This window comes from Aulonocara sp. 'chitande type north' Nkhata Bay, linkage group LG9 (assembly GCF_057382095.1).
Source record: "Aulonocara sp. 'chitande type north' Nkhata Bay isolate Kocher_YH1m ecotype deep benthic linkage group LG9, A_spYH_male_GT1.1, whole genome shotgun sequence".
Lineage (NCBI taxonomy): Eukaryota > Metazoa > Chordata > Actinopteri > Cichliformes > Cichlidae > Aulonocara > Aulonocara sp. 'chitande type north' Nkhata Bay.
This window is the reverse complement of record NC_141352.1, coordinates 18,476,627-18,501,554: the sequence shown is the minus strand read 5'-3', so window position 1 is coordinate 18,501,554 and position 24,928 is coordinate 18,476,627. Positions and strand designations below refer to the sequence as shown.

The 24,928-nt window shown below is 42.4% G+C and overlaps 3 protein-coding genes across 3 annotated transcripts; 2 read left to right on the top strand and 1 right to left on the bottom strand.

Annotated features, from left to right (window-relative positions):
- Positions 1-4,345: 4,345 nt before the first annotated feature.
- Positions 4,346-6,373, top strand: LOC147321997 (uncharacterized). The gene has a single exon (XM_086305144.1). It carries the CDS (start codon positions 4,346-4,348, stop codon positions 6,371-6,373), a length of 2,028 nt encoding a protein of 675 aa, XP_086161270.1.
- Positions 6,374-8,850: 2,477 nt separating this feature from the next.
- On the bottom strand, positions 8,851-15,721 carry spice1 (spindle and centriole associated protein 1). The gene is made up of 18 exons (XM_086306268.1): positions 15,568-15,721; positions 15,277-15,372; positions 14,907-14,954; positions 14,675-14,815; positions 14,437-14,539; positions 14,119-14,237; positions 13,779-13,864; positions 13,549-13,691; positions 13,287-13,412; positions 12,919-13,193; positions 11,154-11,285; positions 10,953-11,079; positions 10,767-10,862; positions 10,233-10,666; positions 9,807-9,996; positions 9,651-9,729; positions 9,424-9,487; positions 8,851-9,312 (listed from the first exon to the last, which is right to left on the bottom strand). The coding sequence occupies exons 2-18, from the start codon at positions 15,370-15,372 to the stop codon at positions 9,256-9,258; spliced, it is 2,316 nt and encodes a 771-aa protein (XP_086162394.1). The 5' UTR covers positions 15,568-15,721; the 3' UTR covers positions 8,851-9,255.
- Positions 15,722-16,764: 1,043 nt separating this feature from the next.
- On the top strand, positions 16,765-24,857 carry shisa2b (shisa family member 2b). Its single transcript, XM_086306267.1, has 3 exons — positions 16,765-16,798; positions 17,269-18,169; positions 22,669-24,857. The coding sequence occupies exons 2-3, from the start codon at positions 17,866-17,868 to the stop codon at positions 23,235-23,237; spliced, it is 873 nt and encodes a 290-aa protein (XP_086162393.1). The 5' UTR covers positions 16,765-16,798; positions 17,269-17,865; the 3' UTR covers positions 23,238-24,857.
- Positions 24,858-24,928: the final 71 nt, after the last annotated feature.

The window sequence follows — 24,928 nt, the reverse complement described above, 5'->3', positions numbered from 1 at the left end:
CTGCTGTAAATATAAAGGCCACAGAGAGAGCTTCTGTACCTTGTGTGAATGTGGTAATGGGGTTCCCAGGTTTCAGCTTGCTCTCCAGGAAGCCGTGCTTTGGTTCTGTGGTGATTTCATAAACCAGCTGTCCATCATCTGTGTCCGGGTCCATGGTCAGCAGCTCCTTCTTGGTGATCAGATTGGTGGCCTGACAGACATCAGAAATCATCTTTGCTTTAAAGTGGGACTCTCACAGTGCAAGAATTCATTACTGGGTATTTCATTCACAATGTCACACTATGATTCAGCTGAGGAGGAAGTTTTCTTTTCAATTTCAGCGTCCCTGATGAAGCCATCATAGCAAAAATACAGCTATTAAGAAGCATCGCCTCACTACTGGCTCAAGACACAGAAATCAGCATATCCAACATCACAGCGCCAACTAAAAAAACGTGTTTACCTCTGTATCTCATCTCGACATTGAGATTCAGCCAACAAAAGTAAGGGAAAGTAGTTAACTTGTCTATTCTGTTAATGGACAGCATCAGTTTTCCAAGTTTAAAACCACCACCTTTCACATCTGGAACATGTGAAAAATAAATCCACTGGTGTTGAGAACCGTTTGTTTCTCAAACAGATAAATTCACCACAGAAGGTGATGCGATGGCTTAAAATGTTTTTTGGTGTGTCTTGTATATTTTAAAGATGATTCATTTATGATTATTTCAAATAAGTTTCAATGTATCCAACAAACAAAGTTCATATCAGCTGTGTTTATTAAGCCGTTTCTTCTGCAAACCACTTTGCAACCAACCTTCTTTTTCAATTTGCCAATAACTTCTATGTGGACGCTGGGTTAGAAACTACAGTTCTGGGAATCCTTGATTTGAACATTTTACAGTTCAGGTATTTTATTTGTAACTGTAGGTAGATTTAGATCAGGACAGCACGTCTGACACTGTGGTCAGCAGCACAGGAGCACCACAGGGAACTGTGCTGTCCCCTCTTCTCTTCACCCTGTACACCTCTGACTTCTGCTACATCTCTGAATTATGCCACATTCAGAAGTTTGCAGATGACACGGCCATCATGGGGTGTATCTGGGATGATCAGGAAGAGGAGTACAGAAGTCTGGTGAGGAACTTTGTCGCATGGAGTCACACAAACCACCTGCAACTCAACACCTCAAAGACTAAGGAACTGGTTGTGGACTTCGGGAGGTCCAGAGAAGGTCCACTGCCGGTTCAGATAGAGGGGGAGGAGGTGGAGGTGGTCAACAAGTACAAGTACCTCGGGCTGTGGGTGGACGATAAACTGGACTGGTCATGCAACACAGAGCACCTGTATAAAAAAGCCCAAAGCCGACTGTACTTCCTCAGGAGGCTGAGGTCTTTTAACATCTGCAGGAAGCTCCTGAGGATGTTTTACCAGTCAGTGGTTGCTGGAGTACTTTTCTATGCTGTGGTGTGCTGGGGGAGCAGCACAGCAAAGAAGGACTCATGCAGGCTGGAGAAACTGATCAGGAAGGCTGGCTCTGTGGTCGGCATGAAGCTGGACACTCTGGTGACAGTGGCAGAGAAAAGCACACTAAAAAAACTGCTGGACATTATGAACAATGCTGGGCATCCTCTGCACACGGCCATTAACAACCAGAAGAGTCTGTTCAGTGACAGGTTGCTTCTCCCCAAGACAAGAACTAACAGACTTAAAAACTCCTTTGTCCCACACGCCATCAGACTGTTTAACTCCTCTCTGGAGGGGAGAGGGAGGGGAAACAGGAGGACAAAGGAGGGGGGAACAACTAAGCTGTAGTGCCTCTTCACTTCACTGTGCAATACCTTATGTGCAATACTTTTGTTAATAGTCAACAGTGCAATAGACCTCAATACTTGAAATGTGCAATTCACTTGTATTTTTATTTTTATTCCTATTTATTCTATTTATCCCCTTCGTATATTTTATTTTATTTATATATGTCTCTGTATTTATGTGTGTGTGTGTGTGTGTGTGTGTGTGTGTGTGTGTGTGTGTGTGTGTGTGTGTGTGTGTGTGTGTGTGTGTGTATAATATTCTGTAATTTCTGTCGGTGCTATGCTTTTGGAAACCGAATTTCCCAGAGGAACCCACCCGAGGGATTAATAAAGTTTTATCTTATCTTATCTCTTATTTGTTCTCGTGAATTGAAGAAACAACAGAAAACAAAACCTTGTCGTTTTACAGTTTGGGACCAGAAACCTTTGTCCGGGAGGAAGAAAACGATTCTCACTATGTAAAGGATCATCAAGAAAAATTAAACCAGCTGACCGCTGTAACTGTCTGGTGCACAGGAAAATTCAGCTGTGGTTCTCCAATCAGCCTGTTAGACCACTTAACAATCTGAGAGAGTTTCTGCTCTTTTCAGATAACTATCCAAACCACAACACCAAGAAAAAGGACAAAACAGATTCAATAAAAGCATGATGAAATAAAACCATCATGGTTTTATCAACGTGGAAACAAGAAAGCCTTCTTAAACACAAGAGCCGCTGGGGCCCCTTTCTGCACACAGCTTCAGTGTTTGCTTTGAAATTCAGCTTTGAATCAAAAGGGAGATATTTATTACACTGAACACTTTCCACATTTTGACTGCACACTCCTAAGTTAGAGGCAGGGTAACGATGCTGTAAGGCATGGCCCGCTTTACCTAAATAACTAAAAAAAAGACCACAATTAGTGACCGAAACATAGTGTTGTAATAAATTAAACTCAGTAAGAAATTGTTTGGAAATTGCCTCCCCCTGCAGGCCATAACAAAAACTGCACTATCATGGGACCACCGTCTTGCTCCTTTCTTAACCTCAGGCTATCCATGTTTGCGCATGGAAGTGTAGGATATCCCAGGACACAGCTGTACCTCCAAATATTATAGATGGATTAATAATTGTCTTTGACCATTGTCTTTTGTCCCCTCCAGCACTCAGGAGAAGATACAGGAGTGTAACAGTATGATAATTTGGCTCAATGATAAAACACCCAGGACTTAATTACCTGCAGCGCAAACACATATGCGACGGACACCAGGTTTTATGAGTGCAATGTGTCCAATACCAAATCAAATGCCTGCGTCAGTGCATCACTACATGCTGCATTTCGGTTTGCTGGCTAGTAGCAGCAGCAGCTACACTCAGATGATCAAGCTAAATTTCTGACACTATCACAGTGTTATTCCACACCACACACTGTGATGCAGGACCAGGACTAAATTATAGGAGAGATGACAAAGCTTTGAGAGCAGCTCCATGAAAATATAAAAATATCAGTGTTATCCTTCAGCCTCTTAGTAGCTGCACATATAGAATAAATTTCAAAATCCTGCATCACCTCAATCTCCAGTGACAAGACTTGGCATCAGACCTTGAGGTCAAGGTCACGAAGATTCAAACTTTTTTGAGTCTTGTGCTAGATGTATCTATGGTATCAATTTGAAAATACAACATTGCTTCATTTTCAAGTTATTGTATTTGCAAACCTGGGCGTCCATGGCACCGTGGCAAAGTCGTGGCGTCTCTTTCCGTTATACGTGTGTTGTCTTATCCTTCATATTTTGTTGTGACATGTGTTTGTAAGCCACCATGGCATTTTCTGGCCACACACTGAGTTTGTTTCCTCAATTTGGCTCTTATCAAATTTACAAGGGAATTAAACTAAACTGAGACTAAAGTTAAACTGAAATAACAATGCTTCTCTTTACTCTGTGTTGCCTCTGAAGTATAAAACCCAGTGGGAAACATAATCAGGTTTGTCTGTAACAACCCAGCATCACTCAGCGTGAAACTAAAGGTGACCGTCTTAAAAACAAGAACCAGATTTTTTTTTTTTTTGGTCTCCAGTTTTGTTATCCTCACTGATTGTGGATGCAAAGACCTGATACAGCTGTTTGTAATACAACACGTTTGTAGTTATTCCTGAAATACAACGTGTGCAACAGACACATTACATAGTTATCTATGATGTGCATTAATGAGGAAAAGACCAAAACTTCTTCTGAATTTACACTTTTATTGAGTTCCAGCTGTGATATTTCATTTCCCAACATTTTCACATGGAACAGTTATCATATAAATTGCAATATTGAATAAAACAAGGGGTCAAACAGGTTTTAAATCCTGATTTGTATCAGCTACCAGTTAACCTATATTAGTTCCTTTCAGATTAATCAAAGTTTCTTTTAGTTGTTGTTCTAACTCTCTGATCAATACAATTGATAGAACTCCACTCAGTTCTATCAATTTAATTTACCCTGATTCAGTCCACCCAATGCTTTCACTCACTGTATGTGCAAACATTTGGATCCTTTCCGTACTCACGGTATACAGACTCCAACATGTCTCAGAAACAGCAAGAAAGACAAGAAGTTGACCCCAGCTCTATTCCATGGTATGAGTCCCTAGACCCTTATATCAGCTCTCTTCCTTGGGATGAACAGGTAGAGTTAGAGGAAAAGCGACTGGAAGAAATGGAGAAAGAAAATCTCATGAACAGAGAAAAGATTAAGATCCTGATGGAAGAAAATGAGAGAAAGAGCACTGAATTAGAAGAATTATCCTACCAGCTTGAAGAAAAACAGGGTATTATTGAGGAGAAACAATGGGCTCTCCAAGACGAGAAGAATCAGGAGCTCCAAGAAAAGCTTGATGGAGCTCTGGAAAAAATTAAAGACCTGCTCCAAAATGAGACAAAACAGAGCATTAAAGGGGATAAAATGCTCAAGAAGAATCAGGAGCTCCAAGAGAAGCTTGACGAAGCTCTGGAAAAAAATAAAGATCTGCTCCAAAAGGAGAAAAAAGAGAGCATAAAACAGGAAAACATGCTCAAGAAGAATCAGGAGCTCCAAGAGAAGCTTGACGAAGCTCTGGAAAAACTGAAAGAAATCCACCAAGAAGAGAAACAACAGTCCACACAGCAGAGAGACATGCAGCGCAAACTCCAAGCCATGGAGGAAAAATACAAAGCTCTGCAGGTGAAACATGATAAAACTCTGCACAAAAATCAACAGTTGCTTCAAGACAAGAAGCAAATGGAAATTAAACTGAAACAAATGGACTCCAATGTTGACGAGATGGAGGAAAAACACAGATTGCTCCAAATCAGGCTCGAGAAAACAGTGCACAGAAATAAAGAGTTCATTCAAGAGAGAGAGCAACAAGAAATGCTCGAGAAAGAAACGGACTCCAAGCTTGAAGTCTTGGAGGAAGAACTGAAAATGCTGCAAATGACTCTTGAGGAAACACAGCTCAAAAATAAAGAGATGCTTCATGAGAAAGACCAACAGCAAATACATCAGGAAGAAATGTATTGCAAGCTGAGGAACATCGAGAAACAAAATGAAGGCTTGCAAGTTATGTTTGATGAAGCTCTGGAAAGAAATAAAGAGTTGGTTCACGAGAAAGACCAACAGAAAATACAAAAGGAAGAAATGGATTGCAAGATGAAGAACATCAAGACACAAAATGAAGGCTTGCAAGTTATGCTTGATGAAGCTCTGGAGAGAAATAAGGAGATCCTCCAAGACAAAAAACAAGAGCCCGTAGAGCAGAGCGACCTGCAGAGCAAACTCCAAGCCATGGAGGAAAAATACAAAGCTCTGCAGGTGAAACATGACAAAACTCTGCACAAAAATCAACAGTTGCTTCAAAACAAGAAGCAAATGGAAATTAAACTGAAACAAATGGGCTCCAATGTTGACGAGATGGAGGAAAAACACAGATTGCTCCAAATCAGGCTCGATAAAAAAGTGCACGGAAATAACCAGCTGCTTCAAGAAAAAGACCAACAGAAAATACAACTGGAAGAAGAAAAACTTATTCTTCAGAGGAAAAATGAAGAACTCCAAGAACTGTATAATGAAACAAAGTACAAAACAACTGTACTGGAAGGAGAAAAGAAAAAACTGGCAAATCAATGCTCAGCGATGCAGAGTAGCATCAATGCAATGCTGAGAAAAAATACAGAACTTGAAGAACTTTCTAAGACCTTGAAGCACAAAAACACTGAAATCCAGGCACAAAAGCAAGAACAACAGAAAACACATAAAGACCTGCAGTGTAGACTTCAAGATATCCAGAAGAGAAACCAGCAGCTGGAAGACATGCACACAGATGTGCACAAGGCAAAGCAAATAGAGGAGGCAACAGTTAAAGAACTGAAAGACCATCTTAAAGAAAAACAAGAACAATTAGAAGACATGGTGAAAAGATGCAACAAACTTGAGAAAGAAAACACAGAAACAATGGATGAGCTGAAAACCCTCATCATTGAGAAAAAAGTGCTGGTGGAAGAATATCTAAAAAAGAAGAGAAAACGTTTCCACTGGTTCTGGAGGAGAGACACTGCTGCTTCTCACCTGATGTAAGCTCGTCTTCCTCCACCTCTATTCCATCTTCATTTTCCCCCTTCCCCTCCCTCCTTTTTCTTTTTTCACCCTCACCCCCCGACCAGTCCCGGCAGTTGACTGCCCCCTCCTGAGCCTGGTTCTGCCATAGGTTTCTCCTTTAGGTTTCTTTCACTTTAAAAGGAGTTTTTCCTATCCACTGTCGCCTGGTGCTTGCTCAGAGGGGATTGTTGGGGTTTTCTCTCCTCTCTCTTTCCTTCTTTCTATCCCCCCTTTTCCCCCTTCTACCTTTTCCTTTACCCAATAAACACAATTGGCCTCATTTTACATGTGTTTGAAAAATGTCTTCATTCAACAATAATTCATCTTAGGTATAAAAACAAGAAATGGGTAATAGCAGCATGTGTGTTTGTGTGTGTGCATAATATACATACTTGTATCTCAGAAGGAATTAATACTAGATGGGTAGAGACAGGTTTTAAAGACTAGAAATGAAAACATGTGAGTCCTGTCTTTAAATAAAAATATAGAATTCCCTATATTCCTATCTATTCCAAACAACGGTAGTAAGTATCAAAGTTTCAAATTTGTCTTTCCCTTTGACTCTTAATTTATTAACCATGAACAAGAGGTCAGAGGTCAAATGTGGCACGATACCTTAAATCTTTCTATGATACTTTCTGTATTTGGACCAGAGATGGGCAACACCGCATAGTCTGATTACTTTTTTCAAGTAACGAGTAAAGTAAGGGATTACTATTGCAAAAAAGGTACAGTAATTAGATTACTGTTACTTTCCCGTAAGCAGGCTACATTACTGCGTAACTAATCCTCGTCATTTTCTTCGCGAGAGTGTCTCATGACAATGACGTACGAGCATGCGACGTCCGTGGCAGCAACAGACGTGTGTAGATCAACAAAGGATAATATGGAGTGCAGGAGAGAGTACGACCATGCAGGGTTTAAAGCTTGGAAGTACTGACATTACTTTGACTTTGATTCTGTAAAAAGTGAGAAAAACATTGAAAACATACGGTAGTGAAGTCGGGTTTTTGTGATTAAGTTCTTAGCTCCCTGTTTCAGTTTTGTTGTCGTCCTCCCCGGTGTTCCCCTGACACTCTTGGTATTTGATGCATGAAGGCTTCCTCGGCTCAGCTCCCGTCTCCACACCCTGCTGTCACTTTTTTAAATACTTCCATCACACCAACAGGCACTTTAGAACAGGCTCAAACCGGAGAGGTGATTAATCGACCACAGCGCTGCACAACCCTGGCAACTTTGGGGGGTAAAGCCACTGGTTTGTGGTGGTTGCCAGGTGAAATCAGGGTCTGCTGCACCAAAAACATAATTGTGATTGCTTTGGTTGCAATCAGATTGCCATAGTCATCTGCAGTTTGCATGTAGGATGCCAACTACTCACCAAGCGGTGGGAAAAGTTTGGTTTGGTTTAGTTTGGCGTTCATCTTTACTTTTCCGTCCTTTCTAAAAACACTGACATATAGGTCTGGTCTACCTAGACTGGCAGCATGCTCGAGGTGTCCCAGGCTCGTCTGTTTGGTGACGCGGTAGATGAGCTCGCCCGGCTTGCTGTCCTGGTTGCTGGCTGACAGCTGCAGCGTGGTCAGCTTCTGAAAAATTACATTTTCTTATGTTGCAAGTCTCAAATCTTGATTGCCTAGATCCATTTAGTGTTTTATCATATGTGCTTTAAGCGGTAAATCTCAGGTAAAATGAACTGTTCTATCTGCCAGGAAGGACTCAAACACAGACCCAAGATAAACAAAGACTGGATACAGTCTCTATATTATCTGCATGTCGTTTGAAATCTACAAGACATGCTGACTCCATATCTGTGTAGGTTCCTAGTCAATCAGGTCATGGTCGTCTTAAGAGAGGCAGCTGGACTCCTTTAAAACATTTCACTTCTCATCCAAGAGGTTTGTTCAGCTTGAAAAACAAAAAGGTGGAGAGTCCCAGCTATTTAAACCCTAGTGGAGGTTGTTCTCTATGGACGTGGTAGCTGACCTACCTACTATTAATCATGAGCTAAGGTTTGAAAAACCGCATGTGTCATTACCAACAGGGGTTCCAAGTAAAACCACTGGCATCATGGGAGAGTGTCTGCATCTAAATTTCACTCTTTCATGGATGCCAGCATATGCTTGTCAAATAAAGCCTGATTTTAGTTTAGTTTTCCTTCTATAAACAGAGATATTTCTAAACTGGAAATGTTCAAACTTTCAAACTGGCGCAGAAAAAAATTCAAAGGGTATTAAGTGTCTGATGGTTCAAATTTCCTGGAAGGACGATCATTACAGTATACTGTAAAATGAAACAGTGCATGTACATATTATACTAGAGACTACATAACCACCGCACCAGAGGTGTAAGCACATTTTGCAAGGCACTCATTATACATTAAGACAGTTTTATAAACCTTCGTATATGTGAGATAAGGAAACCAATGAACAGCCTCAAACATAAACGAACAGATGGAGATACAGACTGTATTTGCAGATTACAGCTCCACCACAAATCAAACTTCCATATTAAAGCGAGACTGCTCAGCAAGGAAAAACAGTCAAGTAAGTAAGACTGAATGAAGACAGATTAAAAAGTAATTGCATCTGCTCACACATTACTCAGCTGTAGGGTTTTCTGAGTACTCAGATGTAACACTGAGGAGGAAAACCCAAAGAAATGGCAAACAGAAGTTCATTCTAATAAATTGGAAATGTGGGTCACGTCCGTCAAATGGAGAAAGAAACTTGTCACAGTGAAGACAAAAAAAAACAATGTATAAAAGTAAAAACATTTTAATTCAATCATTAATAAAACAGATAAAAATAGTAAGAACATTCTGCGTAATAAACATCTTCAGGTATGCTGGGTTGTCCTTCTTGTCACCTCACGTGAGCAGACAATGCAAACCAGCCTTCTCGAGCTCTCTCCTTGTCCATCTATTGACAATGAAGAAAGTCTTTTTTTCAAATCCAAGCAACGACATGTAAATAATGCACATTGTGTGTGTGTGTGTGTGTGTGTGTGTGTGTGTGTGTGTGTGTATACACCTGTGTTTTGCCATCCCTGGTTTCTCTTTCAAAACTGTGAGAAGATGCATCAGAGCCAGCAAACCTGCAGCAAAGATAATTAATCATCTACATCATGTGATCTTCAGTCAGTTCTTCTTCCTGACATCATCACTTTGTGTCTGTTTAAGGTGCTGGAAAAGAAATGGTAAAAAGAACCTTGCTGTTATTTGTCATAACATCCCTCCCTGAGCCGATCTGATACTCACCTCCTCTCACCCTCACCGCCACCACTGTGTGACCGGAGCTCTCGCTCGGGCAGCAGCTCTGATGCCTCCAGGCGTTTCGCTGCAAAAGATGAGGCGTAATGATTTTAAACTGTCATGTGTGCTCCAAACAGACAGCGACATGTTGCTTTTACCCACTGGATTCTGGATTCGGGCTGAAGGCAGAAGCTGGGATCGGGGAGATAGAGGGAGAGACTCTGGCTGAAACACTTTGCTTCTGTTGCTCGATTATTTCCAGCAGTCGACCTCGGGCTGCAGCGCTCTGCCTGTTCAGCTCCAGGAGGCGTTGCTCCACGCTGTTTTCACTGAAAGTGTTGGGTGATGTTGCCTAAGCAAAAAAAACAAAAAAACAACAAAGAACGAGACACACACCGCATGTGAATCATTACTAAATCTGAATGAGGAGGCCACCTAAAGGCTCTGCGCAGTTCATTCCTCGACGCACCTGTCCCATCACGCTATGAAGGGAGGGTCAGAAAGTTAGGCGGAGTCAGGGGAGCCACTACTCCACCTCTAAAAGGTGAGCTGCTCTCAGAGAGCTTCAAACAACCCCTTAAATCTCACCTGTTGAGTCAGCTGTTGTTCTTCAGGAGTCCACACATGCTGGCTCCGCCTCTCTTTACAGCTGGACCCGGACATCCTGCTCTCTGCAGCGCTCTGAGGTGTTACTCTCCCGGTGCTGCTGCAGCTCGACCCTCTTCTTTCATTGCCACTGTCGAGCGATTCTCTGACCCCTGACCCGAGGCCCTTTGCCTGGCTGAGTTGAGCCCTGATAAGATCGGTCTCTTTGCTCAGCTGAGCAATCTCAGCTAGCACTGTGCCCGGAGACCTCTGTGAGCGAAGAGGGTCAGAGGTCAGCGATAGCGAGGAAGCAGAGGGAAGCTGAACTAGGGGCAGACTGCTGAGACTAGAGTCTGAGCTGTGAGCGCGGAGGTCCCCATAGGAGAGCAGGAGATCCGCAGCAGGAAGCTGCTGGTGCGGTGGCGCAGGACAAGTTGCTGTGGAAGAACGAGAAACAAAAATTAGCTGCCTCAAGGTGAATCATTTCTGTGCTGAATATTTGAAATCAGATAATAATTTTGGAAGTGAGAAAGTTACCAGGAACATGCTGAAAGTGGTCCCGCTGTTGAGGTGGTGAGAGGAGGACGGCAGAAGAAACAGGTACTCGCTCAGCACCCGTCGCAGACTGACAGCCTGTATACCAACAGTTCACCAAAATATAAACCATTTTCACCATTTACCAAATTCCTCTGGACAGAATATACACAGACAGACTGCACAAACCTGCAACTTTAACCTCAGAGTGTGGGGTTTGGCCACTGTGTTCACTCAGCAGTCCGAGCCCTCCCATCGCCAACACCACTGTGTCCAACTTCCGCTCCAGCTCTGCTGTCCGCTGCTGTAACCCTGCCTGAGAGGCACATCGTCACCAACTCATGATTTATCAGCATAGATGGAGTAACAATAACCTAAGTCCAGTCCCACCTGCAGGGTTGTAGCCTCCTCTCTCAGAGTCATGGTTTCAGCAGTGAGAGCATCAATGAGCCTCTGCTGCTCTTTCAGCTCCTCCTCCAGTTTTCTCCTCTCCTGTGCCGCCTCCTGAGCTTCATCTTCCCTCTAACACATTACAGGCAGACAGTGATTTAAACACATATAGCAGACTGCAAATATTTGCATCAAAGCAAACCTGCCCTACAATTTAAAAACTAATTCTATTTATTAATGTGAAGTAGGGCTGCTCGATTATGGCAAAAATGATAATCACGATTATTTTCACTGAAATTGAGATCACGATTATTTGACGATATTTATTTAACCCTTTAAGACCTACCATAGAACCAAGTCCACCAGAGCTTATATATTTTTTTTTTTTTACATGCTGTAGTGCCATTTGTGGGAGCATTTCAAGTTGCTATACATCAATACAACTGTTATAGCCCATATTTTAATAATATGTATGCATTAAGTCCATAGTAATTACATAAATTGCAAAAAAGTGCAATAAACTACAAAAAAAAATTGAAAATCGTTTTTTTTTGTTTACATATATTTCTACTTGGAGAAATTTAAGAGGTTTATCCCTCAAAACTTTAAATACAATAAAGTTGCAAAAAAATAGTTTACAACAACAGGAAATTTATTTTGAGTGTCTTCATAGTTTTATTTTGGAGATACAGCAATTTTTATATACTGCAGGAAAAACAAAAAACAATCCTATGATGCAAATTTGCAAAGAAAACAGCAGGTGCATCATTTTACTGTGGGAAGTGTTACGAACAGCTGATAGTAACGGCAAAGCGTGTTTCTGGAATATTATGTTTTTGTTCCTGCAAGCGCTTTTTATGCAGTTTTTGCAAAGCTTTATGTGGAACGAAACCGTGACCGAGGACAAGCTGATGGCATCAGATGTAAGTACAACTCCTCCGGTTTCATATGCAAAACAAATTATTGCGCTAGCTTACACGGTTCAGATTCTACAGGGATTTAAAAATAGTTACGCAAAACGGAGCGTGCTGCTCTGACCGGCTTTAAAGGGTTAACAATAACTTTAAAAAAATAATATAAAATAGTGTGCAACACCACTGAAGTTTTTTTTTTTTTTTTTAACTCTCTTTTCAACCAACGGCAGTCACTCTCCTCTCCAAATAACTTCTGCTTAGCTTTCCGAGCTTCCCTCGGGTCCTCTTAATCAGCGGTCTCCACCCTTTTTTGCGCCACGGACCGGTTTATGCCCGACAATATTTTCACAGACGGCCTTTAAGGTGTCGCGGATAAATGAGGGAGGGGCTAATAATCGGCTCAGTCATTTTTAATGATCGTTGAAAGCCCAGATCGTAATCGTGATTAAAATTTGATTAATTGAGCAGCCCTAATGTGAAGACCCCTGAAAAAGATAAGAACTGTGCTTCAGCATATTTACATGAGACTTTCAGCATTAGTGATGCTAAATCAGTAATAGTAACAAACATTTTACAGATCAAGCATTTCTAAAATGTGGTTTTGCTGCTATCTAAAGATTTCAAACTAGGAATTCGTGTCTCCTTGCATCCCCATCGATGACATGACTTTTTAAATAAAACCAACATTTAATAAGAAATGAATGTATCCTATAAACTAAAAGATGCAGTGATAATGGTACCACGATCTTATTTTTTGTTTATGTGAGTAAAGCCTGCATGGATTATCTTTAGTTTGAATAATAATCTCCACAAGCTTGTGTGACAAAACCTTTTTTGATATCTGGCAGTACCTTTTTAAGGAGGTGCACCAAACGTCCCAGTGTAGAGACCAAGGCCACAGAAAATCCAGTAAGGCTTTGTGTTCTGTGCTTTTTGGGACTCTGTGCAGATGTTGGTGCTGTATCAGGGCTCAGTGCGTCCAAATCCGACTCCACCTGACCCAACATGGCCTGCAGCAGGCCCAGACTGGACTGATCCCCGCTGAGAGAGGCAACAGAGGAGCCGTCCAGCTCTGAACCCTGGGAAACACACTTCCTGCCTCTGCTGGTGTGATTACCGATCCAGTCTGTTCAGCATATAAAAGAAGAACAACAGACATGATCTCATCTCCAAACAGAGTATTTCATTTTGGAGAAAATCCATCCCTTGCAGATATTACCTGACTTGCTCTGAGGCGGTTCAGAATTAAGAACCTGAGAAACCAGGACTGATGTTTCCTCTCTGGCGTCCTCCGACTGACTCTGTCTGGACCGAACACGCTGAACAGCCACGGTGGCATTGAGAGCTGAAATGACATTAGATAAGTGTTTATTTTCACGCCTAATGCCAGATTGTAATAAATGATTTCTTGATCACTACTTAAAATAAATATAACACACTTCTAATGGCACTAAGACCTTCTGATTATCTGTTTATCTTACCTCTCTGAGCTGGTGCCCTGTCTGATGTACAGGGTGTCACGGGACTATTATCCTTGTCTCCACGGTGACAGCTGTGATGATGACCTTTGTGTTGCTGTGACACTCTAGCCCGAGGCTGCGCCTTCATTTTTTGTACATTGACCCTGCAAAAAAGCGTTATGAGCAATCTAATAGTGACAGCAGCATCTCTGTCACTGTTGTAGTGTATAACAGTTAGCAGGGATTAGCACCTTCGGATTACATGATACTCTGAACTGGTTGAAGGACGGGCATCGTCTCTGTGGTCGTCCTCTGAAGCTTCCAGTTCATTAAGAGCCTGAAATAAATCATTGTAATTGTGTAAAATGCAAATAAAAACTCAAAACGGTGTATAGTATTTAAAAATACACTTTTTTAAATCAGTGTAAGCATTGGATATGTTACCTCTGGAGTGTTTTCTGTTAAATATAGGGTTTAGATCATTAAAAGAAATAAAATAAACTAATAAGCATAGTTGTTGTTCTTTAGATTATACATTGCACATGCTGTATTATGAAGCTACTAATGACAGTCTCAATAACACACACACACCTCTTGATCCATCATTGACTGGCTGAGGAGAGACAGATGAGTTGGACGATCTGGTCTTTGAAGAACAGGCAGTTCTGAGTCAGAGTCACAGTTTGGAGCCACAGTCACTCTGGGGTGTCCTGAGGAAAAACATTTAGACATAAAGCAATACTTATGCAACCATCAGAGAGAATTTGTAGCTCTTCAAAATGAAAATACTGGGACAAACACCCAATGTTCAACAATCGGGTATCTCAATGACATAAAGCAATGGACAAGAAGTTATTCTATCTAGTCACTGCATCTGTTTATCTGCACACAAAACAAGTTGCCAGATACCGGTGTGCCTGCGTGGAGCATCTCCAAACAGGTCTTTGACCACAGCCAGGGCTTTGTCAGAACGGGCCAACACATCCTGCAGCAGCAGCTGATCAGAGAAAACCTGCAGCAACGCCACACAACTGAGTTTAACTCAACACTGTAAGAGCCACTAAAAAGATACAGATACACGTGCAATGCTGAAACTGAAAAATCAGGAACAGAGCAAATATATATATTCTCACAGCACTGTACTTACCTCCCTGATGATGCTGAGACTGGCCTGGTCCAGGGGTGCAGGGCTCCCTGCGTGCCTGAGACGTCGTTTCAGGGCTTTCTCTTTCAGCTCCCACTGAGCTGCTGCTTTGTTGTGAGACTTGTGGAGCTCATGCCGATGACTCTGAACCAGAAGAACAATCAGACAATCTTGAGACCAAGGTACAGTAAATAACACTTAAAAAATAAAAAGTGCAAATGTTCTTGCACCTTACCAGCTCCGCAGGTGTCAGCTTGTGCACAGAGAGGTCGTTGACAGTGCTCTGAAACCAAAACGCTGAGAAGTTAGACAGGCTAAATAAAGGAACTTATAAAAGGTTAGCTTGAATTATTGTTTTTTTACACCATGAACATGTTTCTTTAGTTTAGCAAGAAATTAGATTCCTTGATGATCTGAGTAACCTCTAAAAAACAAATAATCTCTCCTCATACCTTTCTATTTCAGATTATGGTAGAGAAGATTCACAGCAAGCAAGAGTAGACTGTCTTCTAATTGCACAGAAATATGTACAAGTACAAGACTGCCTGCTTAGTTGTGACTGGCCTTCATATGTCTCTAGTATTTGTTCAGCTGTCAATACTCACCACCCACTCTCTTCTTTGAGCTGCTGCCTTCTTGGGGCGAACAGGCCTTTTTCCTTTGGCGTGCTGCTGTGGACGCCCCACTCTCACAAACGACATCTGCTCACAAACAATACGACAAGGAGACTTCGTTAAGGCTGCACACGTTTCATTTACCAAAAGTGTTTAGTATGTAACAACAAGCTAGCTGTTAACTCTCATTCCCATGGCGAAGCTTCTGTAACTTTCACTAAACTAGGATGTACGGCTGAGCTATCTTAGGCTAAAAGGCAAGTTAAAACTGAAAAAACATACTTTTTACAACGTGGAGCTCCGGTTAATAAAGAGAAACGCCCACCAAGCTGTCTTTAGACGCCGTTTTAAAGGCTGGTGACAAATAATAGCATCAAAACCACCTCTTCAGTTTGTGAGACATTTTTCAACAGTTGCGCGCCACTTCCTGTGCCGTTTCCACGGATACCGCTTCAAACAGTGGAGCATCACGGGAAATGAAGTGCTGCTGGGAAAGGTGGCGAATCCTTTTCATTAGGCGGCAAAAAATGCCCCCTGTCGGTGATTTAGGGTCAATGTGAGATACTTTATTTTTATTACTGGTTAGTTTATATCTGAGGTTTTTATTTTGAGTGATAAAATTGCTTTTACATCGTAAATCCCTGAGACTAATTTCCACCCATTTACCCTGTTTGCACTCTCTTCTTCACCTCTCGTGTGTTCTCTCTGTTGCTTTGGATGGCTGATCGTAAGTATTTAAACTCATCCACCTTCACTACCTCTGCTCCCCACTCACACTACAGATTACAATGTCGTTTGTGAACATCATGGTTCGGAGCAGATCCCCGATGCAATCCCAGAAATAAGCTTTAAAGAAGACCACAACAATTTTCTTTGAATGTTCCAGACATGCTGGTAAAATAAAAAATTAAAAACTAGGCTAAAAATATACATGTGAAATTATATCGTGCACTTTTAAAACAGTTACAATTCAATCAAAAATATTGATGTGATTTTAATTTCTTTGTCAGTCTGATCAAAAAATTTGCCTTTGATAAATACGTTCATATCGCAATAAAAATACAATGATAGTAAACTGAATTTTAAAAAACTGATTCAAAATTAAATAGAAATAAAAATCTTAGAGATGTTTTCTGAATGAAGGTGAGGTTCTTGAAAAATCTTGTCTAATGCTATTTGTCTCGGCCTTATGAGAACATCCCCGCTCTTCAAATGTTATTTAAATTAACCTTCAGGAAAAAAAAACAAAAAAAAAAAACTTATGGAAACTTTCACTAGTTGTTGCTAACTTTCCCAAATAACCGCCATACAAAAAATAAAAACTTTGCATTAATATCTGGAATCACCACTAGATGGCAATGTCACTATTTAAATGTCTGCTGGTGTTGGCGCAGACGTGTCCAACTGTCAAATGTTTCATCTGCTCTTAACCAGAGAGGAACTGATAGGGTTTATTTATTTATTTTTATATCGCACAAGGCTCAGACTGAACTGGTTTAGGTTGCACTGTGGGGTAAGTTCACTCAAAAAATTAACGCTGTAGGATAGCCTGACAATTGCGACAAACCAACAACAATATTTAACTGGACACATGGTGTCTTTCCTTCAAGGTAGTAGCATTTTAATAGTAGTTTATAGTATAATAATAATAACAACAAATTCAAATAGTCTATCTGTATACCTGGAAATCGGTGTAACATATGAATAATGTATTTTAAGCCAAACTGCAGGTTTTTTTTCACTGAGAAAAATCCCTTTGACCTCAAGTTAAAAATTTAAGATCCAATCTGGACGACTGTTGCCAGAAAAGACGGTCGGGTGATATATCTTCTTATTTTACTTTTTTAAAAATATCAACTAAATTGCAGCATTTTGACCAGTGGTATGTAGTTTGTTGGTATTCCCTGTATATCTACTCTGGTTGTTACAGTGAGGTGTGGATTTGCATCTGACTTTTTACACGCCCCTCTCACTCTGACACAGGGTGGGTTAGATTCTGTGGGCTTCAGTTCAAGACTGACACAGATTTGGTTGACTGACTTCTGACACTCAACAATGCAGGCCAAGCCACAAAAGTTTGAAACGTTATCTTTACGCACGGAGCTGGCTGTGAGAGGACTCGAGGGTGACAGCAGCTGCGCGCCCATGGATCAGGCTACAAGTGTTAGTTTCTCTGGATCCCCGAGGAAAGTCATTTGAAGAGTTCAGCCTCGCTGCAGTGCCAAAGGAAATCCATTAGTTTTTCTACACTGGATTTACCAGACCTCCGAGGGTTTGCAACTGGAATATCAGTCAAACTTATAAATTCATATATTTTCTGACTTTTTTTTAGTAGTAGTATCCATTTGTTTTTTGTGCATCTCCTGAATAACCGGAGTCACTTTTGGAGAATTACGCACGCGATTTCTCTAACAAATGACAGCCTCTAAGTGGTTTGTGGCTCCTGCATTGCATCCCCTCTGCTCCCTTCATCGGACCGACCCAGCGTATCACCCCCCTCACCAGCTTAGACGCGGGGAGTAAAAGCCTCTCAGTCTCTTCCAGTGCGCCAGCGTGCGGCCGCGGGCCACCTGGCCGAGAATGTGGGGAGGAGGTTTCCCGATGTCTGTCACCGCGATTGTGACTCTGCTGTTGGTCATTATTGACGTGAAAGCGAGCGGGGAGTTTTGCCACGGCTGGCGGGACTCCCAGGGTGTCTGGAAAGAGGGCTTTCAGTGCCCGGAGAAGATAGACGGAGTGGACGCGATAATCTGCTGCGGGAAATGCGAGCTGCGCTACTGCTGCTCCAGCACGGATGCGCGGCTTGATCAGGGGAGCTGCGATAACGACCGACAGTCACCGGAGCCCGGGACAAACAACAAGGAGAACAAGGACTCCGGTGCAGGTACAAGCCCATAACTAATTCCGCTAATATTATGAGTAGTATTGAAAGAAGAGCGCTTAAACATGTGAAGAGCAAAGCGCAAACAGAATAAAAACTAAATGTTTGGGGGGGTTCTTTAAGTTAAACTCTTGTATAGGAAGTTTCATAGTTAAATCCCCTGTGTTCTGTAGACTTACGTGGGTTGGTGATTCATATGAGAGAGACACTGAGATAACGTCGGTGCACTAAAACTGCCTGACCTGTTGCTTCAGTGGGGAGAGTGCAGTCTTTGTTCACTTCAGAATTTACAGTCTCAGTAAAACCTTTTTGATTTTATTCATTCCATATAAATCTTACCATACTGTATCCCATAAGCCAACCTCATACACACCCCACTGCTTATGTACAGGATGCCTTGAATTTGATATTGTAAATATCATTTAATATGACCTGCTGGGAGCTTTGGTTTCCTCTCATAAACCCAGCAGACTCACAGTATCTCCCTGTTAAAAGCTGCATCTGCTGGCTGGCAAGCGACAGCTGCACGGACACAGCAGACTCTTCCAAAAAACCGGTTAACTGCCCTCACAAATGGCAAACTGTGCCGTGCTGCTGCACTTTATAAATAGCCGTGTTTGTTCTCAGATCACGCCGTCCCCACGGGGATCAAGTTTGGACTTGACCGGATCTTGGACAGTGTAGCTCACGAAGGGTGCTGACAGCTCTGTTCATTAAAAAGAAGAAAAAACACACGCAATTTGCGTTATTTCCTCTCAGCAGGCTCGTGGAGTCTCTTTCTGTTGGCCAAGCTGCTACTGTAATCTAACCACTCCATGTCTCTGTGGTATCTGTGGGCTTTGAGGCCCTCACACTCAGGTCATGCTTCAAACTAGAAGCTCACATATAAGAGGCATCAATGCCAAAACCAGAGGCAAAGTATGACCCACATTTTCCAACTTTTACCGTGGATTGGGTGACAGACCTCTCCCCCTCTGGCCCCTCATTCATCACTGCTTACATTCCCATAAGTTAATCTACTGTAAAGTCTCTTGAAAGTGCACCATATCACGAAAGAAACATACTAGACATGAGAGAAAAGTGCAATACATGTTTCCTCAGAGGATACCCTGCCCTCTCCAGCTACAATCTGTCATTTGCTAATACTGTCACAGCTTATCACTACAGGAAGCAATATATACATTTCATTCATAGGCCTCCAGCCAAAATTACTTAAAGGAAAACCTTTTTTTCTTACAAAAAGAAGAAGTGTTTTTATTCATCCACAGCCCAGTTCACTTTGTGCATTTTACACATTTTTCATGTGCATGCAGCCTATTCATCATCTCAAAGAGATACACATAGTGCAGTGTTGGGGGAATAACACAAAGGAAATTATTAATGTGCTGAACATGAAGGAACATATGGTATTTGGGAACAGGAGAAAGCCCATGGGATAGGCTGAAGGAGGGGTCCAATCAGCCAGCCAGCCACGAAGAATCTGCCCAAAACAAGAGCTTAGCAGAGGGGGCTGCCACAGCTCGACTACAGCAACAGGTGTGGACGAATGACAGGGAACAATAGGAGGATGGGGGACAACTGCCATGTGCACAAAAAAATGCCTCAAAAGAAAGAAGTAAAGAATAAAGTTAGTTTTTTTTCAAATTTATGTGAGTACTAGGTGGGGTTTAGTGCTCAGTGTCCACATGAAGTGGCTTAAAATTAAAAGTGTTTCAGCAGGAAATACTTGTAAATATTACAACCAGTAAGGAGGCTCTGTGGATCCTCTATCAAATGTTAGTTAGTAACTGGTGAATTCTTAGCTTTTTTATTTAACCGCCTAAGACCCGAACTCTTCCATGACATGCATTTTTAATTTCTCTTTGATATTTGGGCTGATTGGGACCTGATGAATGTAAAAACAAAGAATTGCCAGATTTTTTTTTACCTGATTTTTGTTTCTGACAAAAATGAGATGCACATATGAGGATATTTGTTTAAAATTTTAATCGAACAGTGGCAGTATAATGGCCTCGTAAGTGGATATCAGGCCCGAAATTTAGTACTTTGGTCAAGACAACACAAAATGTGATGTGATCTCCATGTCCTAGGAGGTTAAAGCTGCACTTCACTTTATCTGTTGCTTTGGATATCTGCAAAGCCAATCACACACAGCCTCTGCTGCACTTTGTGTTAACTGGTATTCTAAGAAGCTAAAGTAACATTAGTTAACTCTATACCTGATAAAAATCACCTTGTGGCCATGTCAGCATCACGAAATCAGCCTTTAGCTCAATGCTCAAAGCACAGCTGTGCCTCTGTACCGACTGACCGGCATGGAAACATGCTCTCAGTCTTGTTTCTTCTTTTCCACTCCATTAATCATCTCTTGACCTTCCAGATTTATCTTGTGACCCCCTTCAGGGGCTAACGACCCCTATGATAGGACCCAAAGGCCTAAACTCCCTGACTCTACAGATTCAGTTTCAGCAGCTACAACAACCACAAGATTCAAACTGATCCATTACCAGCGATGTAATAATGAAATATACAAAAAGTGAGGCTCATATGGTAGCTGATTTTTTGATTGCTGTGTACAGTAAAGAGCTTATTTACTACTGTGCATTAACTTTTTAGGACCTTTATTCACTCCATTAATGATTTACCATACAGTGTTTGGGAAAGTAGCTCTAATAGCAGTGAAGTCAGGGGTAAAGCAACACAAGGAGAAAGTCCTTGAAATGACTACTCCTCATTAGCATTGCATAAAAAGGGAGTGGAGGTAGAGATGTTGAGGTGGAGGCCATATAAGTACAGGAAAGATGGCACAGAGAGGCTCCCTGGTACATTTCTGCTCTTGTAACTTATACTGTAAATGTTCCTTTTACAACCTGTTTACTGTGAGGTGTGCAGCTGTGTGGTGCAGAAGCCTCTTAAGTTAACACCACTTCTTGTCGAAAGGAAATGGGTCAAGGTCCTGGTTTGTTTCATGTCGGCGTGCCTCTGCCTCTGCTCTTGTTACCAAGACCTTGCTGCCTCTGCCCATGAGTGATCTCCTGCTCTTAACAGCTTCCATGCAGTAATCCTTTTAATACCTTGCCACGTTTGATGAGCATTTTGGAAAAAAAAAATCAAAGTCCCATGGATGCATTTCAAAGAGCTCACAGACAAAAGGAAACTAGAGCCAGTTTGCCACCTCTCTCCCTCTCTTTCTCTCTCTCTCCGGCATACAGTTACACCTCGTAATACACGGACACATTCAAAGTGGAAAATAACTACACCCAGTGGGAACAATAAAACACAACTAATCACTTGTAATGTAACATGGTCGTTATTGTGCTTTGAAAGGTGTTTGTGGTAGTGAGCATGGGAATGAGCGACTGAGGGAAACACCTCATCGGCGGTGACCTCATCTTGAATGTCGCCCTGTTTCAGCCTTCAATGCTTTACCGAAAACGAAGAGTCAGGAAAAACTGTTCCTACTGTTGATCGCGCTTTAGGCTTGTTTTTGGAGCTTTTCCTGCTCACTTCACAAAATTTACAGACTGACACTGAGTTCTTCTCGCATAATAACGTGCCAAAGCTTCTACCTGCTCACACAGACATCTCCTATTTGACCCAGCAATTTATAGTCTGATTGGTGGAACTGTGAGAGTTACACAAATACGTAGTTGTTGAGAGTATGATTTGCTGCGTTAAGCAGAAACAAAGAAAAGGTCAGTGAGAAGGAGCTGGTTTATTCCTCTGATTTAAAGAGCTGAATAACCTCCCATTCAGCTACATTAAATCAGTCCACTTTAATACCTTTCTTTAAGCAGATGCCAAGTACTGTACTTCAACTTGAGTAACTTATTTTCAGAGGATTAGTAAAAAAAAAAAAAAAAAAATAGGGGTAAGAGGAAAAAAAATGAGAGAGCGAGAAAAGGGTCACAAATGTTGGATGGCAGCGAGGCTTAAGAATGTCACCAGTACAAATGCACACAGGTCTGTGGGGTTGAAGAGGCCGGGGACACAGTGGGGTGTGCAGGATTAAAACAGATCAAAACAAAGTTAATAACTGCTAATGAGACTCTGGGACTCCCTGGGGACTCAAATCCAGTGTACCTTCTATTTTTCTGCTCCAGTCCTTTGTTTCACTGTCTCATTCAATCACCACTCACATCAAGGAGCCCCTGTGCAGATAAGCAAGACATGTGAGCATGCAAGGCAGCACAGCTTAACAGGCAATAGTTTTTTTCACTAATCGCATGTTTTACAGCTGTTTTACATCTGCTCCGATGGCCGCCCCTCCCTGAGCCTGGTTCTGCCGGAGTTTTCTTCCTGTTAAAAGGGAGTTTTTCCTTCCCACCGTTGCCAAAGTGCTTGCTCATAGGGGGTCATATGATTGTTGGGTTTTTTCTTTGTATGTATTATTGTAGGGTCTACCTTACAATATAAAGTGACAAATTGGTGCTGTAGAAATAAAAACGAATTGGATTAATGTCAGTTTAATGGCAATGTCTCTTCTTCTTTTCTCTCTGTAGTTCCCATCTACGTGCCATTCCTCATCGTGGGCTCAGTGTTCGTGGCTTTCATCGTGGTGGGCTCTGTGGTTGCTGTGTGCTGCTGCCGGTGTCTCCGACCCAAGCAGGAACTGTCCTCTGGAGGCACAACAGGAGGTGGGGCCGGCGGTGGTGGGCGCCTCCTGGAAACCATCCCTATGATGGCGAGCACCTCCAGGGGTTCCTCATCCCGCCAGTCCAGCACAGCCACCTCATCCAGCTCGTCCGCTCCAGCCGCTGTCCCCCGCACTGCCCCTCCTCCAGTCATGCGGGCTCAGGCCTCCTGCTGCCTGCCCCCTGATGCCAGCGTCTTTGTCAACATGCCCACCAACTTCTCTGTACTCAACTGTCAGCAGGCCACCCAAATCATGCCTCACCAGGGACAGTTCCTGCATCCGCAGTACATCGGCTATGCCCACCCCATGTCCTCTACCGCAGCCTACTTGGACCCCACTCAAGGGGGCTACAGACCCCTCCAGTCACCCTGCCCTCCTCCCACTGCTGGCTCCAGTGTCACCAGTGATCAGAAACACCCTCCAGTGACAGTGTGACGAGGGCCCAACCAGCAGACCACTCTACCACTTTATTTTCAAAGATTGACTTGTCAAGTTTAACCTGTGAGGGCTGCAGCAGACAGACCTTTGGGCACACTGCCAGAGTGGGGGGGGGGGTTAAAAAAAAAAAAAAAAAAGAAGGCAAGGAGTCAGACTCACATGAAGGACTCATAAAGCTGTTCCTGGTAGCTGGACCTGCCCTGTAACTGTGTGTGGTTTGTGTCTGTTTTGTATGAAAGGTGGAACGAGCTAGGCTCAGCCTGCGATGCGTAAGGCAGATGCATAAATATCCTCTCACTGGATGCAAAGACAAAACTGCATCTCGGAGGGTTGTGCAGCCCTGATGAGTAATAATGCACAGTTCACTGCAGCCCGGAGATCAAGTAAAGGCTGCATGTGTTTGTGTTTGCATGGATGTATGTGAGAAAAAGATTTGCAAGCTTATATGTACAGGAATGAGCGATGACTGGATGATTTATAGCAGCGGACTGTATGAAAAATGGACATTCAAGCAAAAACAATATATGACCACATGCTGTGTTTATGCCATGTGCACATCTGTGCTTGTGAATGATTGTGAGTGGTTTATATAATACAGTATATTTTTGTTTGCGCTGAAAGTACGAGGAAAGAAAGCATGTGGATAGATATTTGTACTGTTCGTGTGCGAGTCCGAGAGAGTGTGAAGTGTGGAGGGATGCGGTGGCCTTGTGAGTAACTGTGAGTGTAACTGTGTGTAATGGGAAATGCAGGTGGTGTGATGTGAAAGGCAGTCGCGATCTCCCTGTAGGCCATTTAAAATCTAATGAAGTGAGCACAGGACACAGACTGTGACGCTCCACCCTACTATCCAACCCCCCCGCCTGCCACCCAGAAAGCAAAAAAAAAAAGAAACAAAGAAATACAAAACCCCCAGAAACACATTCAGAAATCCCCCCAAAATTAGATCTATTCACAAGGCAGGCCGTTAATGTTCCTTGGACGTGTGAGTGTGCGACAGAGAAGTGAGAGGAAGTTCTCTGAGCATTACAGTTAATTATATAGCAACCCCCCCCAAAAAACCCCCAAAAATGCCAGCTGCCCCCTTCACTTCTCTCCCGCGAGGTGTGTGTGTGTACTTCACACCACCACAGTTCAGTGCATTAGCACGGGCAGCTCCGGGGCAGCTCTGAGTCATTATTTTCCACTTAGGAAGGGCAAGGAAGTGGCCGCTTTGGTTGTTAATCTGTAAAAATAAGCGAAAGTTGCTGAATTTTCTGCCGCTCTGTGTAGCGGTGTAAAGCTGTGCCACTGTAACCGAGGAACGTGCAGCTCGAGGAATGTGCTGCTCCACCGAGCGTGCAGCCCGACATGTCCTTTAGTACCGAAACTGGTTTGCTTGCGCACCTCATCTGTACTCCAAGCACAATGTCTGTAAGATTCATTGGGGAACTTATGTGACGTGTGGGGGGGGGAATAATAGTAAGAGAGTGTGTGAAATTGTGGAATTATTTTAGATCGAATGCATTTGCTCCACCTGAAATACAGTGATTTAATGCAGGAGAGACACTTTTTCATATGAAACTGAAAAAAATAAACATATTTTAAAACTGAAAATAGGCTTGCTGTGAGTTTTCTAATAACCAGGAAGGTGAGTGATACTCAAAGCACAGACGCACATTTGGAAACAAAGCCCTGGTTAACAAAAA